Source organism: Epinephelus fuscoguttatus, linkage group LG18, assembly GCF_011397635.1.
Source record: "Epinephelus fuscoguttatus linkage group LG18, E.fuscoguttatus.final_Chr_v1".
Classification (NCBI taxonomy): Eukaryota; Metazoa; Chordata; class Actinopteri; order Perciformes; family Serranidae; genus Epinephelus; species Epinephelus fuscoguttatus.
In genome coordinates this window covers 35,237,631-35,254,907 of record NC_064769.1, presented here as the reverse complement: position 1 = coordinate 35,254,907, position 17,277 = coordinate 35,237,631, and the positions used below count along the sequence as shown (strand labels likewise).

Genomic DNA, 17,277 nt, shown 5'->3' with positions numbered 1-17,277 from the left:
ACGATCTCTGTCTCGTCAGGTAGAACAGGTTCAGAAATGGACAGAAGTTTCCTCAACCTCATCTTCTGCACTTTGAGAGGGAGATAACTTTAACAGTAATGTTGTTAACAATAGAAATCTTCACTAGCTACCAGTTGATAACCAACATGAGGTGTGCTTGTTGTGAGACGGTAGCTTAAAAGTCACCAAATTTATCAAGATAGATGCTACGATCCTGTTCCTTTTCCCCACTGACGATGTTTGGTAGCAGACAGTTTGAGCTCCTCTGTGGCTTCGATGAAATGAAACTTTCCCAGTTGAATTATCAGCACAAAGGATGAACAGTTGCTTCGGGAAGTATCAGATTCTTTGATAAAAACTCCCAGGTACAAGCCTGTGGACACAGAAAAGGAGAAAAAGAGAGAAGTGAACTGTCACTCCTAAGGTGCATCTCAGCAAAAACCATCCAAACACAGGGCCTAAAATTCTGTTATGTGCATCACTAACGGCGAGCTGTAAAAGTAAAGTTTGCTCTGCATCTTAAAATGAGAATGAGTAACTCTTGAAATAAGGAATAAGTGGTCATGTCCACCAGAGTGTTTTTTTCTAAGGCTGGAAGGTTTTAAATTCTTTGTAATGTGAGTGCAGCGAATTTATGCTACCTTACAAATGCCAACAGAGTGACAAGGTGCTAAGTGTCTATTCTGCGCTAAATGCTGCACCACTGGCTTTTTTTTCTGATCGATGAAAATTGTTCATCTTTGGGTAAACCGTTGCGCTCATCACTGTCACTTTAGTAGGTTCCCCGTGCTCCCCTACCCATGGTGGTGGGTTTTATTTACAACTGCAACAACCAAGTGTTTTAGATTCACTCCAGATCTGATTTGCAACTCTCACTGGTTTCTTCTCCACAGCAGCAGCAGCCGAGGCTCATGGGTATTGTGGTATATTCACAAAAAAAGCTGAAATGATTAAAACTTGACATTAAGGATCCTAAGAAGAGCACTTTCTGGTACCAGCGTCCCCTCACACTTCACAGCTCTTCGTCTAATGTAGCTACTGTCTCTGCTCTCTGTCCAGGCGTGGTGTTCCACTACAGAGCCAACACCAGCAGATACACTCTGGATTTTTCTGAAGCTGTGGAGGCGTGTCGCTCCGTAGACGCCCACATCGCTACACCTGAACAGCTCGCTGTTGCTTATGAGGATGGCTTTGATCAGTGTGACGCAGGATGGCTCTCCGACCAGACCGTCAGGTGTGTGTATATCTGCACTGTTTGTCTGATAAAATCTGTGTTGTCACTCCGTTTTTATCTGTCTTTGACATTTCTGAAACCAAGTTTCCAATCAGTTTAAGTATTTTATAAAATTAAGTTTCATTTGTCTTGATTCTGCAGCGACCGCCTGCCGTATACTTTCTGTTTCATGACATTCATTAAAAACGGGTTTGAAAATGATCATCACACATGCAGAAGATCAGATTTGTAGGACTCAAACATTGTCAAAAATGACAGAGATTTGTTTACAGTTAAATCATGTATGTCAATTTTTTTGTTTTTTCCAGGTACCCAATCACAGTTCCTCGTCCCGGCTGTGCAGGTAATCTGATGAGCAAACCAGGAGTGAGAACGTACGGCGTCCGCAACCCCACGGAGAAATACGACATCTACTGCTACGTAGATAAGATACACGGTAAACACAAAGTACAGAAGTTATACATTGATATCAATATCATGTCTGTGTGTTTGAATGCAGAGTTGGAGTCAGAGCATTGTTAGCTTAGCTTAGCTTAGCATAAAGACTGGAAGCAGGAGGAAACAGTTAGCCTGGCTCTGTACAAAAGTCCATGAAACACTTATCGGCAGATTTAAAGTTCACTGATTAACACGATGTATCCCATATGTTTAATCTGGACACAAGCAGAAACATAAAAACTGCTTTAAGGGGAGTTACATGCCGGACATAGTTTAACCATTTGAAACTAAACCCAGCAAGCATTTTTTGGTTTAAAAAACGTCTAATAGCCGTCTACATGAAGACCTGACGTCTAGGCTAAATCGCAGCTGAATTTGGTAGACGTCTAACCATAGCCAAAGTGTAGACGTCATCAATTATACGGCTATGTAGAGACCATGTCCAAAAAATGGAGATAAACATATTTAATTTACTGTTGACTCTCCATACGTGATTGAATATCATACCGCACGCCATCTGCAATGGCGAAAATTACATTTAATCAATTTCAAAATTAAATCGGCTAGATTTGGGTTACATGTAGCTAGACTAAATCGGAGCTAAATATAGCCAATACGTTTAAATCACGACTATTGCTTGCTGGGAAGTTATATATAAAAACAACAATGGAAAACATGCAATACAATGTCTTTATATTATGTTTAAGTTGCTTTGCACAAAAGCTTCTGCTTTAATGTAATATTAATGCAGGATGTGCTGGTACCCACGATGGGGCCTCCTTGGATCGGACTTAGCTCTGACCTGTGGAGACATGGACACAGGTCAGGGTTTCCCGCTCATTCATCTATTTATGGCGGCCTGCCACAATTAAAACATCCGCCGCCACAAATAGATTTTCTATCTTTGGAGATGGACCACTCATACGTTTGGTTTTCGGAGTGCAGAGCATAGTCGGGGCAGAGATGGAACAGCAGAACACCAGGCACAATGAAAATGAACGCATTCAGTCTGCTGGGTCTAAAAGTTTGCATTCACTCGCAGCAGCTGCTCCTCTCTGATCCGATCAGCTCTGAACGGCTCGACAGATCAAGAATCCACTCCGCGAGCAACAAACTGCGGGCTTATTGCTTAACTTGTCACCTAGTAACTACATCTATAACAACTTGAGATGCATGCGGATGTGAACTGTAATATGAGCACAACATGTATCATTAACCGATGAAGCTACGTACCAAACCTTCGACTGACTTTGTGTGTCTCTTCTGTCTGTAGGTGACGTCTTCTACCCTCCCTCCCTCAAGGATAAAGTCACCCTGGAGCAGGCGAGACAAGAGTGTGTGAAGCACGACGCGGTGTTGGCGTCACCCGGTCACCTGTTCGCAGCCTGGAGGGCCGGACTCAACCGCTGTGACTACGGCTGGCTGTCTGATGGTAGCGTGCGCTACCCTGTCACCGTCCCCAGGCCGCAGTGTGGAGGAGGCCTGCTGGGGGTTCGCACGCTCTACAAGTTTGAAAACCTAACAGGGTTCCCGGACCCCACTGACAGGCACGGACTGTACTGCTTCAAAGGTAAGACTGAAACACACAGCTCTGCTGTCTGTTACTGTCTGACACGGCCTCACATCATCAGGTGGATTTGTAATATCGGGGAGGACGTATGGCAGCTCTCACCACATATTTAAGTTACTGTTGTGGCTGGTGTGAAGTGCATCCTGCTGTGGGCTGTCAGAAGCTGCAGCCTGAATCACACCAGTGTGGAGACTCTGAGCAGCAGGAGGAGGGAGTGACGGACAGACGATACTTAGACGTTGTTCCATATGGTTAGTGACATTTTGGCACAGAGGACTGAATCTGTAGCTGCTGTTATTCTTTGCAGCGTCACTGAAGGTGTTGATTCCTGTACTTAAGGTCTTTGCAATCCCTAAGCAAAGGGAATATCTTATAAATATCTTCCAAATGAAATGCCCCCCCCAGACGCAGAACAACCCAAATAATTTGGCATCAACAATTGTGGTCGTGGTTATAAGAAATCAGTGTTGGGTGGAAACAGTAAGGGAGCGATCACACCGAGATGAAACGCCAGAAATGCGACATCAGTAAAACCATTGTTTTCCTATGATACGGCACGTCTGACTGAGCTTTTTTGTAGACGCGTGTTTTTAGACGCGCATAGACGCTAATAAGTTAAAATATTTTCAGCTTAGTAACTAGCGTGCATTGAATAAGCGCTTCCAGTGTTTCAAGCGTCTTTGAAACGTCCGCGTCTCTAGCGTTTCATTTCTGTGTGATCGCCGCCTAACAGCAGCCTCTGAATCTGACTTCATAGACCCATCCAATCACTTGACTTCTACTTTCCGTTGGCTTTGTAGCTCTAGAACAACGTCACACTGTATTCCTTTGCTACCAGCAGACAAGAGTCATATATCTCATGGCCATTAGAGGGCTTTGCATGACGGCATATTAGAGCCATTGTTAGTAAAAAAAAAAATAATAAGAATAATAATAAATAAAAGAAATAAATAAAAAATGGGGCTGGGTGAGGCGATAATATTCCAATAAAAAAAATCTGAATTTTCAAGATTTAAGTGGTAAATTCACGAGATAAAAACTTAAAGATGTTCTGAGATTAATGTTGTAAATTTACAGGACAAAAAAAAGTATATCCAAGTTTTTCTTTTTGTTTTTAACCTGAATATTATATTATTATATTTAAGCAATATCACACTCGAGCTCGTGATGTTGTACTGTGATATCGTCACGGCTGTGATTCGGTCGTAGGCACGAGGCCGCAGGCAACGCAGCAAACACAGCAGGCAAGCCTATACGCTACGCTACTTCGTATTTACATTGATCTGCACATTTCCGTTGATTGTGCAGCCAGTGAAATAGGTGTCGGGTGAAAGCACGGGTCTAGTTGACTGTTGCTTGACAGGCACGACGGCTGACTCTGTGGTTTGATCAGACAGTATGTGGCTCCATCGCTTCCTGCTCTACATGGATGGCTTCCAGTAGCTTTTCAATGAGCTCTCAGACCTGCGAGACAAATGTTATTTTTTTAGGGTGTGTCTATCAATCACCATTGCGACTCTACAGTAACCTCACATGGCCTAGTTAGAGTAACATCTTACACTTGCACATCTTCGGGAGCATCTGTGCAAGTGTGTTAACTCCCAGTGGAGCTGCAGTGTACCAGACGTCTGTGGGGGCTGCTGTCATTTTAGGTTTTAGGTAGAGGGCTTTTGCATCTGGTGGGATTTTGCTGAGCTATTTAAGCGGGGAAGCAACTGGGCAGAGGTGGTTTTCTGGCTCCTCATACATGGCACCTCTCCTGTTTTCTCTGTCTCTCTCCAACGGGTCTTTATGATTTTTAGTTTCCTCATTGAAGGACAAGGTGAAATATTTGGCACCGTTTTCATCCGTTTTTAACACGAAAGAGTCGGGTTTAAGGGCCCTGTTCCCCTCCTTCCCTCACCGTCCAAAATGTAGGCCTAATTGGAGGTCGTACCAGACTTTGTTTAGCAGACCTTTTGGATTGTCTGGCCGCAGCGCAGCAGAGTGCGTTAGGATGAGCTGATCCTCAGGTGTAATAGCGGGATGGTGTGTTGTTCTGTCCTTCCCAGCTCTCCTAATCTGTTTAAACACTCCCTTAAACACATTATTCGCTTGTGTGAACTCTGCGTCTTGTATTATGTTCCGTGACCAGCTGATAGGAGGCTCGTTAATGTAACGGTTTAAACCGGCGCGCAGTCCGACATAACTACTTATCCTGTAAAGCTCTCCTTTGGTGGTGCGCACTGATCCATAAAACTGCCTCAAAACTTCATTCAGTTCTGCCTTCTCGATGGACTGGAAATTGATGTCGATTGATTTCACACGCAGCCAAGTTTGGAAACAGTTGACAGGCCATAATGTCTGCCTAATGGTGTTCGCCTCATTCTTGGTTTTCTCCAGTTTGTCCAGTTCAGCTGATGAAACTATGGCAAACCTGGATGTTGGCACAGCCCCAGCTGGATTCAGCTTCCCCTCTCCCTCATCCTCATCTGATGACCGCTCGTAATTAAGCTCAAAACTAATATTTTTAAGAAAATCCATGTTTTCTCTGAAGACCACTCCTTAAATGTCACTTGATCACAGCGGTAGTTAGAATGTTGCCATGGCAACACGTCAGCATCGATCAGCTGTTTGATGCGGAGTAATACATTCAGGGAGTGAACAAATGTTTTGAATGTCTGTTGGCCAATCAAATTGCTTGGCCGGAACTAACTGTTGTATAATATGTATTTAACCCCTCCCTGAACTCAGTTTTACCTACAGCACACTGATATGCCACCATAGCTTTGTCACTGTAATGTAAACGTGTAAAATACGTAGTGACGTGTAGTTGTGTGATTGATGACAAAAGACAGCTTGAGAGAGAAGTTGCTCCACACACCAATCAAACCAATCACCAACTGATCGGACTGTCAAACTGTCTGTTTCGGAGGGTTGTTGGAAAGGAGGTTTTAGACACCACAAGACAATCCAAGCACTCAAGAAGTGATCCAACAGAATCCTCAAAAGCAACGAATGTGACAAATTCTAACTGACTCCTCTTGGAACATTTCTGGTTTTGTTCACGGGTGAAAAAGTGGAAAAAGTCTGCAGAATTCATCACTGGAAGCTGTTAGAACTTATTGTTGTATTGGGTTTTGCTCTTGTAGCTAAGGATACATCTGCAGCAGAAAATTAACTTTACAAAACCCCCTTAGAGCATTGATAAGCACATTAGGATAGAATCATCTTTATTTAAGGATATTTCCTGAAGGGATTAGGGCTGCACAATGTGCAAAGAAAATCACACTGCAGCTACTTTAACAGATGTGATCACGATATGAGGCCTGATTTTAGTGGTATTGATAAATTATTGCATTTCATTGTCACTTTTTCATTGTCAAATATGTTCCATTACATCTGGAATATGATTTGTAGGCCAGGGCGTCTCTGTAGCACCACAATGCTTCATTTATAACATAGCTTCATTTTATATGACACATTTTACCTTCATTGAAAACTTGCAGCTGCTGCAATTTAGATATTGCACTTGTCTTGGCCATATTATGATTTAGATAATATTTTGATGAACTGGGCGTAGAGATGCACCGATCCAGCTTTTTCAGTTTGGATACCGATCCTGATGCTGTGGCCACAAAAAAACACTATTCAATGCAGCTATCTGCAATCAGCACATAAATGTATCTCTATATCGACTGTCCCGTCACATCTGATGTCAGATCAAAGGGGATTGGCACCGTTTGGCACCGTTTGGCACCTTTGGCACGCGTAATGGAAACCCAACCTGATGTGATTAACACAGCTGCAAACTAATGAGTTCACATCCCTCTCAGCCAACCACAAACAGCCACAGCATCAGATAGGGAGTATATATTCAGCATCTGTCATCTTAGAAAAGTCAAAAGAAAAGAAACAGAGTGAGACTGTGAGAGAGAAAGAGAGAGAGAGCGCGCGCACGAGAGAAACGCAACATTGATTTACAATTGTGGTGACCTCCTCCCAGGCTACCTTTGCATCATCAGCCCGTGGAGGTCTGCTCACAGTTCCGTATATTCGGACACTGCGAGCTTGGACCTCCCGGACCAAAACATCAGTTTCCTCCTGGGAGAAGTTTGGCCGTCTGACGCTGCTGCTCTCTTCTGCCATGGCGAATTCAGTAAACTCTCATTACGCCTTCGTGCGGCACATTTAAGGGCGAGGAGAGGGGCTCATTTGATTGGTGTGATGTGTGTAAAACCCACTCCACACCTTCTCTCCTCCCTCTTTCCGACTTGCGCCGGTAGGAGGGACGGAGGTGGGAAAGAGGAGTTGCTGCACCAGTGCGCACGGTGTGCCAAACTTACAAAATCCGCCTGGTCACACCCAGTTGGCGAAGCGCAGGTGCGCTGCCTCGCCTGGTCTGCGAAACTAGAGGCCGATATGTGTACCATAGGGTGCACTAGGGCCCGTTGTAACTACCGGACGTCACTGGTCACCTCTTTGATCCATTGGTTGTGTGATGGAGGGGTTACATCCTTAGATTTAAATGGAAATGAGAATCTAGCTAGTAGAGAGGAAAAGAAAAGGCAACAACCATCGTTAAGTGAGCAAGGACCCCAGAATCATCTTGCGCTGAGAGTATTTCCTCCACTTCCATCTAATCATCGACACAGATTCAGTCCAGCTCTCTGCCTTTGTGCACACTCCAGTCTGACTCTCCTCCAAATGTCCAAATCACTGAAGGTCTTGACTCGTGAGGTCACAAAAAATCTGCAGCTCCCCACATAAACGCTGAGGTGTGTTGCAGCACAAACATGCCACAATGTGCGGCCATCTAAAAGCAGCGGGGCGTTTAGATGTGGCAGCAGAGGGAGAACAAACCCAAACAAGAGAAGGGTAAACTCCCACTGCCCTGTTTATGGTGGGCCACGCTCTTTTTTTTATGAGGGGAAAACCCAACTCATGCACTCTAACACAGATACAGCAGAAAGGGGACAGGTCCCTAATGCTTCACAGCTGGACCCTGCCCAAACACACAGACAGACAGACAGACAGATGGAGGGAGGGAGGGAGGGAGGGAGGAGAGAGGAGGAGGAGTGCAGATCTCCCATAACTAACATCAACATTAAAAACCAGAAATCAGAAACACAAACCTGTAAAAAGAGCGGCTCTATTAGTGCAGTGTGAAGCAGGTAGGAGCCGAGAAGGAACCGATTACACACGTCAGCTCTGATGCCTTACACATGATATAATTGCAAACAGTCGCATGTTTGGCGCAGAGTAAAGGTACTTTCTGAACCTGACGGCTGTGTAATGTGTTCTGCCAGGCGCTGAGTGAGGTGGCAGGGCCGCAGGAGGCAGACGCAGAGGTAATGGTACAGTGAAGTGACAGACCCCAGCCCAGCCAGATGACTGCAGCTCGCCAAACACATGACATCATATCTGGGCTGGGCCAAGCACGCAGGCAGGGTCTCCTACATGGTGCGAAAGACCAGAACACAGCTAATCCCCCGAGACTGCAGGCCAGTTAACACCTATAGTATGTGAAGTGGTGGAAGAAGCACTCAGAGCAGCCTGAAGATACTCTGTTAGTCCTGCGTTAAAACCTTGTCAAGTATCTAAGTATTATCAGAAAGGTGCGACTGTTGACAGGCAGCTGCGTGACATATTGGAGCACTTCCACGTCCAGTGTGAACATGGCGTCACCTTTCACACATTAAAACATGAAACAAACAGAAATGTTTTTTAACACGGGTTTTCCATCGTTTGAGTTTCAGCTGGAGCTCTTTTAATGACATCATCCTGTTGTGTCCTCTTCTGCAGCGGTGTAATGGCATACCATGCAGGACTTGTTGTTTACTGTTAGTAACGGTGGTGCAGTGGTTAGCATTGTTACCCCACAGCAAGAGGGTTCCACCTCCCATCTGGTGTGGAAGCCCTTCTGTGCAGAGTTTGCATGTTCTCCCTGTGATTGGTTGGTCTTCTTCACATGACATGCAGTGCACTCTGCTGCGTTCCTGAAGTTGAACTCGGGGCACAGCCGTCGCACCCTGAAAAATAGGCGCTCGGGAACACGGTGTGTGGCACTCTGGCACCGCTCTGGTGTTTGAGCTCCTGCAGTGCGTCTATACAAAATCCTTCTGTATACTTTCAAGGCCATTCACAACCTTGCCCCCCCCCCCACCTGTCTGATCTCCTCCACATCGCCACCCCCTCTCGCTCCCTCAGGTCGTCCTCCTCCCTCCACCTCTCTGTGCCCCCCGCCCGGCTCAGCACCATGGGGAGCAGAGCTTTCAGTCGCTCTGCTCCCAAACTCTGGAACTCTCTCCCCCCGGACCTCAGAAACATGGACTCTCTACCCCATTTCAAATCACAACTCAAAACCCATCTGTTCCAAATTGCATATTCCCTTTAATTGCCCACATCCATTTTTACTTTGTATCACTCTTGTCTGTTGTTTTTATTGATTTTAATTGTGATTTAATTGTGTTTTTAATGCTCTGTAAGTGTCCTTGAGTGTTGAGAAAGGCGCTTTTTAAAGAAAATGTATTATTATATTTAAAACAATGAATTTTAGGGCGCAAAGAACGCGGCATGTGCACAGCCCTTAAGAAAATCCAGTTAGAGGACAGATGCATACACCGCCACACACTGTGAGTGGGTTATACGTGATAATTGAGAGGAATTACTTCTGTTTGACATTGCTTTTTAGGAAAATACTACATAGTTAATCTTTAATGGCACCAGCTGGAGAATTAGCTCCACCAGCTGTTTGTCTCTATCAGCCAACAAACTCATATGCACACAAACGTAGTGGATGGAAACAAGCGTTCGTTCAAGTTTTATTTAGTCAGTTTTTGGGGAATTTTGGTTTTTAGATGGAAACTTTTTGTAAGAGGTCACAATCTGAAAAGACCTGAAAACACCATTTAAACCTACTGGATTTATACTCATCTAAATGTTTTTCATGTTAAAAAAATGTTCTCAATAGTAGCTCGAGCTGTCATAAAGTAAAAAGTACAATATTTCCCTCTGGAATATAGAAGTAGAAGCAAATGGAAATACTCAAGTAAAGTACTTAAACAATGTTCGCAAGAGAAAGAGAAAAGGGGAACCCCACCTAATACCACCCGCCCACGCCTCCCACCCGTCCCTATGTGCTCCTGACAGCCAGCGCGGAGGGACGGAGGGGAGTCAATTACGTAGCGTTTATTAAAGCATTATGCCAGTGACGTTCAAAGCCGGCTGCTTTCTCCCAAGACACCAACTACATGAACTCAGCACTTAGACCTCCACAAAGGAGAGCATTGTGTGTGTGTTTAGGAGTCCCATTTCCTGTCTTTGCTCATATGGTATGTATTCCATCATAATGAGATATAAATCTTTGTGACCATCACAGCAGAGCTCTTTACAACAAAAGCCGTATGGTCTGTGCAGGGCTGTAAATAGTTTGTGTTTAGAGGAGAAAGATGGATTCAGGCTTTAGAAAGAGAAACTGGTTCACTGTGAAAGCCACAAAGAAAAACACGGCTCCTCTGGCCACACTCAGGTCTTCATTAGTAACTGTTTTTATTCTGACACGGCTGGCACCGTAGTCTGTTTTATTTCTGACAGGTGACTTCATGTTTTAAAAATCAAAGCTGCTACATTTCCTTTTATAGCCGTCTGTAAGCTAACGGCCGTCTGACAGCTGCACGATTAGCCTTTTCCAGATAGTGCAGTTTTCTTTTTGTAATGAGTCACCATGATACAGGTTTATTCTGTAAACATTTAAACTTGGATATAACCAACGTTAGCAGGACTGGACTACGTGCTTCATCCCTGTGATGACAAATGATGTATACTTTACATGACTGCAGAGCATACCACCTCTCTTTGGGATGATTTTCTACCTCTTTAGGCAGCCATGATTATTTTTAACGTGGTATAAATCAAGGTTGCTCTTCAGTGAGGCGTTCACTGCCACCTGGGCATTTGAGTATCTGATGACTACACCTGATGGACTGTGCAGTGTTACTCAAACATTCATGAAGCTTGATCAAAAACAAACTGATGAAATGCAGAGAAACCTCAGAAGAAGGGGAATAAAATGATATTTTAGGTTTTAAGGGCAAAACAAACCTGATTCACTTTGACAGAGAAGTTGTGAAGTCTATTTTTAGACAGTAACTGAATCTTTTTCTTTAATTGGAGTATCCTGGATCATTTAATGACACTATAGTTTGTATTATGGCCATCATTTAAATGGTTTTTAAAGGGACAGTTCACCCCAAAATCAAAAACTCATATGTTTCCTCTTACCTGTAGTGCTGTTTATCAGTCTAGGTAGTTTTGGTGTGAGCTGCAGAGTGGTGGAGATATCAGCTGTAGAGATATCTGCCTTCTCTCCAGTATAATGAAACTAGATGGTACTCGGCTTGTGGTGCTCAAAGTGACAAAAAAATACATTTGAAAAACTCAACATCAATGTCTCTTTGCAGAAATCATGACCTGGTTACTCAAGATAATCCACAGACCTTGTTGTGAGCAGTTTCATGTAGGAACTATTTTCTTTCTACTGAACTACACCTGCCAACTGTATCACTACTCAGAGGGAAGTGTGCATCCACTGCTAGCTCACCTAGCACCACTGAGCTAGCTAACGTTACAGCTCAGCTGAGGAGGACACCATTAATATTTACATCTTGCGCTGTCGTGAGCACGAGCCTCTCGTCCATGAGTAGATGCACACGTCCTTCTGTGCAGTGATACGGTTGGCAGGTGTAGTTGAGTAGAAAGAAAATAGTTCCGACATGAAACTGCTCTCAACAAGATCTGTGGATTATCTTCAGTAACCAGGTCATGATTTCTGGAGAGAGACATTGATGTTGAGTTTTTTAAATGTATTTTGAAAGCTGATCTAGTTCCATTATATTGGAGAGAAGGCAGACATCTCTACAACCGATATCGCCAACACTCACACCAAAACCATTTGGATTGATTGAGCACTACGGGTAAGAGGAAAATATGTATATTTGATTTTGGGGTGAGCTGTCCCTTTAAAATATAGTCAGAGAAGTTCAGAGTTTTTTCCGTGAGGATGGCTCTAAATACTCCAATAGCCTTAGCCGATGTTGCTATGGAGAAGGAGACATTATCTCTTTCCATGACTTCTTGAGATACTAAAATGTTAGTTTTCTCAGAAATCCATAACTGTATACTGTATGTATCATACCAAGTCATCAGAGTCTCTGCAGCTGCCCAAAAAGGTAGGAAATCAATGTACAAAGAAATGTGGTATGCTTTAGAAAAAGCTTCACAGTAATGTAAAGGCATGAAAATAATGGACGGAATTCTGATTCTTTAAAGTTTTAACATCCTGAGACCCGAGTTGTTTTTTAGTTTTTGGTAAGCATTTTGTATTTTCTCCAAGCTATTTGGATTTTTAATAGTCACAAGTTTGTAACAAAGTATAAAACTGTTTATTTCAGTGCCTAAAAATGGCTGTGCAAAAACAAAATTGCAAACAATGCAACATTTGTTCACTGTTTAGTAACTATGGGTGAGGGGGTCACTGCTCAAGTCTAAAACTGTTTGAAAGTGTTCATTCAACGCCTGTACATGGCTGTGCAAAACAAAACTGCAAATAATACAACATATCTAAATGTCTTAGGATTTGTTCCTGGTTATATAATTCAAGCTAGGACTGTCCTTTTTGTCTCTAGGAACAGCCTGTTACACCGAATAATAATAAAGTCCCAGTGTCGTCAAATGAGTACTTCCTAATTCTCAGTGTCAAATTTGTTGCCATATCAAACTACAAACATTATTAAGCATAAATAAACAAATTTGGAATCGGCTGACTTGGCAGAGAGGGCCGCCATCTTGTTTTTACATGAGTGTACGGTGCGTGTGCCACCACAAGATGGCACATGAAAGTGTCCACGAATGAGGACAACAGGTTTAAGTTAAGCAGGATGAAGTGTAAGGTTCAGGAGACCAAAATGTGATGTCCTCATATGACGCAGGAGGTTTTAAACTATGGTTCCTTTTGTTCTGATTGTGTGGGGAACAAGACTTATGGGCCAGTGTGCATGGCGAGATCCTGCAATACCAACTTTGACCACTAGGCTGATGAGTTTCAGTATCATTAAAATATGAATTTGGTCATTTATTTCATTACTGACGTTTCTGTTTGGCAGCTGAGTCTCTACAGGCTGAAGTTTTAAATCTTCCTCTCTCCTTCTCTGTGTCCTTCTCTTACAGCTAAAGAACCAGAGCCGACTACTGAGAGTCCACCGATGATCCCAGCTGAGTACAAACCTGACAGCCCCGTATACGCTCCACACACTCCAACACCCAGACCAGCCCTAGTTCCTGAAAGAGCTGAAATTCAAAGAGCCCCCACAGCCGCACCACACCAACACACCTCCCCTCGCACCACAGTCAACGTGACCCCCACTGTCATATTAGATGACTACAATATTCGAGATTTTGACTCACACAAAGTAGAGTCAGTACCAGGTAGAGGAGACATTTTGCTCCCCATGCAGCTCCCTCCTTTACCCACCACCCACTCCCAGCCCGCACACCTTGACATCTCCCACGGGGGAACGGAGGCAGGCCTGGTGGGGTCAGGCCGAGGGGAGAGCGGCGGCAGCGCTGATGGAGGCAGCGGCAGCGCTGATGGAGGCAGCAGCGATGACAGCTCAAGTGGCGCTGAGGTGGGAGTAGTGGTGACCCCAGCACAGGTGTGGGTGGAAGCAACGTCCACACCGTCACAGCTTCTAGAGACAGCTCCAGGGGTGGTCATTCCAGAAATCCACACCCCAGGATCAGACGTCACTGCTGGGGCCGGAGAGGAGGGGCAACAACCTGCTGTTGTTTTTAAAGAAGACGTCACCTCTGGAACTCCACCGACGTTTGACCTCGACCCATCACTGGCTCTTCCTGTGGACAGGGAGTCTTCAGCCAAACCACCTTTCCATCTCATCATCGTCAGCTTGCACGACCAAAATCAGTCAAGTAAGTCTGGGTCAGCTGGTGTGACGGATAAAATCATATGTGTGAGATATGTAAGAGTCTAATCTTAAGTGTCTGTTGGTCATTCTCCAAAACGTTCTCTTAAACGTGTTTGGTATTTGCGACTGATTGCAGCTACCGATGACGTCCACTCCATTTCCCTCCTCAGGCCCTACTCTCCTACGTGTCACTCCCTCCAGGATCTCACCAAACTGTACATTTTTACCTTGTTTTTTATTTTGGCCTTTTCAGCACAAACGTCGCTGCATTTAAACAAGCTGCTGGTTGGCCCCCATGTTTGTTGTGGTATGTGAACATGTGACAGTCAACGTCCATGTTTGTTTCAGTACGAGAACGTGTAACAGTTGGCATCCATATTTGCTTGGGTACAAAAATGTGACAGTTGGCATCAGTGATTGTTTTGGTAAAAGAACATGTCACAGTTGCGTCCATGTTTGTTTGACAGTTAGTGTCCATGTTTGTTTTTGTACAAGAACATGCAACTCTTGGCGTCCATGTTTATTTCGGGACAAGCATACATAACACTTGGCGTCCACGTTTGTTTCGGCACAAGAGCACGTGCCACTTGGGGGCCATGTTTGTTTTGGTACAAAAACACATGACAGTTAGCATCCATGTTTGTTTTAGTATGAGAATGTGTGTCAGCTGGCATCCATGTTTGTTTTGACAGTTGGCAGCCATGTTTGTTCTGGTATGAGAACATGTGTTGGTTGGCGACCATGTTTGTTTTGGGATGAAAACGTGTCAGTTGGCAGTCTTGTTTATTCTAGTATAAAAACACGTGTTGGTTGGCAGCCATGTTTGTTTTGGTATGAGAACATGTGTCAGTTAGCGGCCATGTTTGTTTTGGTATTAGAACACGTGTCAGTTAGCTGCCATGTTTGTTTTGGTACGAGAACATGTGTCAGTTAGTGTCCATGTTTGTTTTGGTATTAGAACATGTGTCAGTTAGCAGCCATGTTTGTTTTGGTATGAGAACACATGTCAGTTAGCAGCCATGTTTGTTTTCGTATTAGAACACGTGTCAGTTAGTGTCCATGTTTGTTTTGGTACGAGAACACATGTCAGTTAGCAGCCATGTTTGTTTTGGTATTAGAACACGTGTCAGTTAGTGTCCATGTTTGTTTTGGTATTAGAACACGTGTCAGTTAGCGGCCATGTTTGTTTTGGTATTAGAACACGTGTCAGTTAGTGTCCATGTTTGTTTTGGTATTAGAACACATGTCAGTTAGCGGCCATGTTTGTTTTGGTATTAGAACACGTGTCAGTTAGCGTCCATGTTTGTTTTGGTACAAGAACACGTGTCAGTTAGCGTCCATGTTTGTTTTGGTACGAGAACACGTGTCAGTTAGCAGCCATGTTTGTTTTGGTATTAGAACACGTGTCAGTTAGCAGCCATGTTTGTTTAGGTACGAGAACACGTGTCAGTTAGCAGCCATGTTTGTTTTCATACGAGAACACGTGTCAGTTAGCAGCCATGCATGTTTTGGTATGACAACATGCAACAGCTGGCATCCGTGGTTGTTTTGGGAAAAGAGTACGTGTCAGTTGCCGTCCATGTTTGTTTTGGTATGAGAACACGTGTAATTTGGCATCCATGATTGTTTTTGTACAACAACATGCAACAGCTGGTGTCCATATTTGTTTTTAAAGTTGGCATCCATATTTGTTTTTAAAGTTGGCATCCATGTTTGTTTTTGTACAACAACATGCAACAGCTGGTGTCCATATTTGTTTTTAAAGTTGGCATCCATGTTTGTTTTAACAGTTGGTGTCCATTTTTGTTTATGTACACGAACATGCAACAGTTGGCGGCCATGATTGTTTTGTTTGTCTGTACGTTCTCAGGGGAACTGCCCATTGGTTCGATAGCCCATTGGTTCGACAGCCCATTGGTTCGACATCCCATTGTTCCGACCATATTAAACTCATTGTTCCGAAGTCTGTTCCGAAATCATCATGATGCCCTGTGGTTAAGGTCTGGTTAGGTTTAGGCACACAAACCACTTGGTTAGGGTCAGGAAAAGATCATGGTGTGGGTTAAAATGAAAAAGAAAGTGACAAACAAAAAGCCGTGAGCCTGCTGTGCCTCAAGCCGGTCGTGGCGCACCATACGCCCGCCGCGAGCCATTCAGCCCCACGGACAGTCGGACTAATGGGATGTCGAACCAATGACATGGACCCGTTCTCAGTCGTCACATTTGGTGTTTAGAGTTTTTGCTTTTTGCTTGAGCAAAGAAAACAAAAGAAGGTGAATATACCAGCTGGACAAGAGTTTAAAAATTAGACTACACAGAGGAGTACACGGCAGGCATATTGAATTCACACAGATCTTTGCAAATTATATTTAAATTAGTATTTAATTTTTTAAAATCAAAAAGTAGTTTTAATTTAAAAAAACAACAACACTGTTTTGGGATGATGGGAAGACTGTTTCAGAGGTTTAACTTGGAATTAAAGAGAAAAAAGACAACTTTCTTGACATGATTCACAGTGAACTGTCCACTGGTCAACTCACAGACCATAACGTCATTAGACGTTGGAAGGTCAAACCCCAGTATGGATGCAGTGGGATTCACAGACTGACCTCCAGAGTGTGATTACTGCAGAAATATGGCGGACAGTAACCAGTATTTCACAGCCGTCTTCTGTTTGACATCCCTGACCTCAACTGAACCGCAACACATTTTCCACATATGTTTACTGTAATGTGTTTCCCCCCTGCACCTTTCGCAAGCCTTTTGTGCTTTGGACTGAACGTTCTCACATTTCACGTGAAACTGTTCCATCTTTCAGCGGGAACATTTATCTGTCAGTGACCTCATGTTTGTTGCACTGTGCTGTCAGGGACTCTACAGTAATCTGCTGCAGCTGATTAGTGTTGCTTGTTGTCTTCGTAGGAAACAGCGAAGAGTTTGTTACCTTTTGTTTGCTGACAGATTCTCACACACACACACACACACACAGTTTGCAGAGCCAGATGTGGAAAGTTATGAAGTCAGTCATCTCTGCTGGGCAAGTTTTGTAGCTTAACATATTGTAAACACATCAC

At 43.8% G+C, this 17,277-nt stretch overlaps 1 protein-coding gene across 2 annotated transcripts in view; it reads left to right on the top strand.

The window, feature by feature from the left end:
- The window catches only part of LOC125905549 (versican core protein-like), a 51,731-nt gene that overhangs the window by 9,894 nt on the left and 24,560 nt on the right, over positions 1–17,277 (top strand). For both annotated transcript variants that reach the window (XM_049603569.1, XM_049603568.1), the window contains exons 4-7: positions 1,060–1,234; positions 1,543–1,670; positions 2,946–3,242; positions 13,449–14,207. In XM_049603569.1, coding sequence (XP_049459526.1) covers positions 1,060–1,234; positions 1,543–1,670; positions 2,946–3,242; positions 13,449–14,207 — 1,359 coding nt within the window. The remainder of the gene's footprint in view (positions 1–1,059; positions 1,235–1,542; positions 1,671–2,945; positions 3,243–13,448; positions 14,208–17,277) is intronic.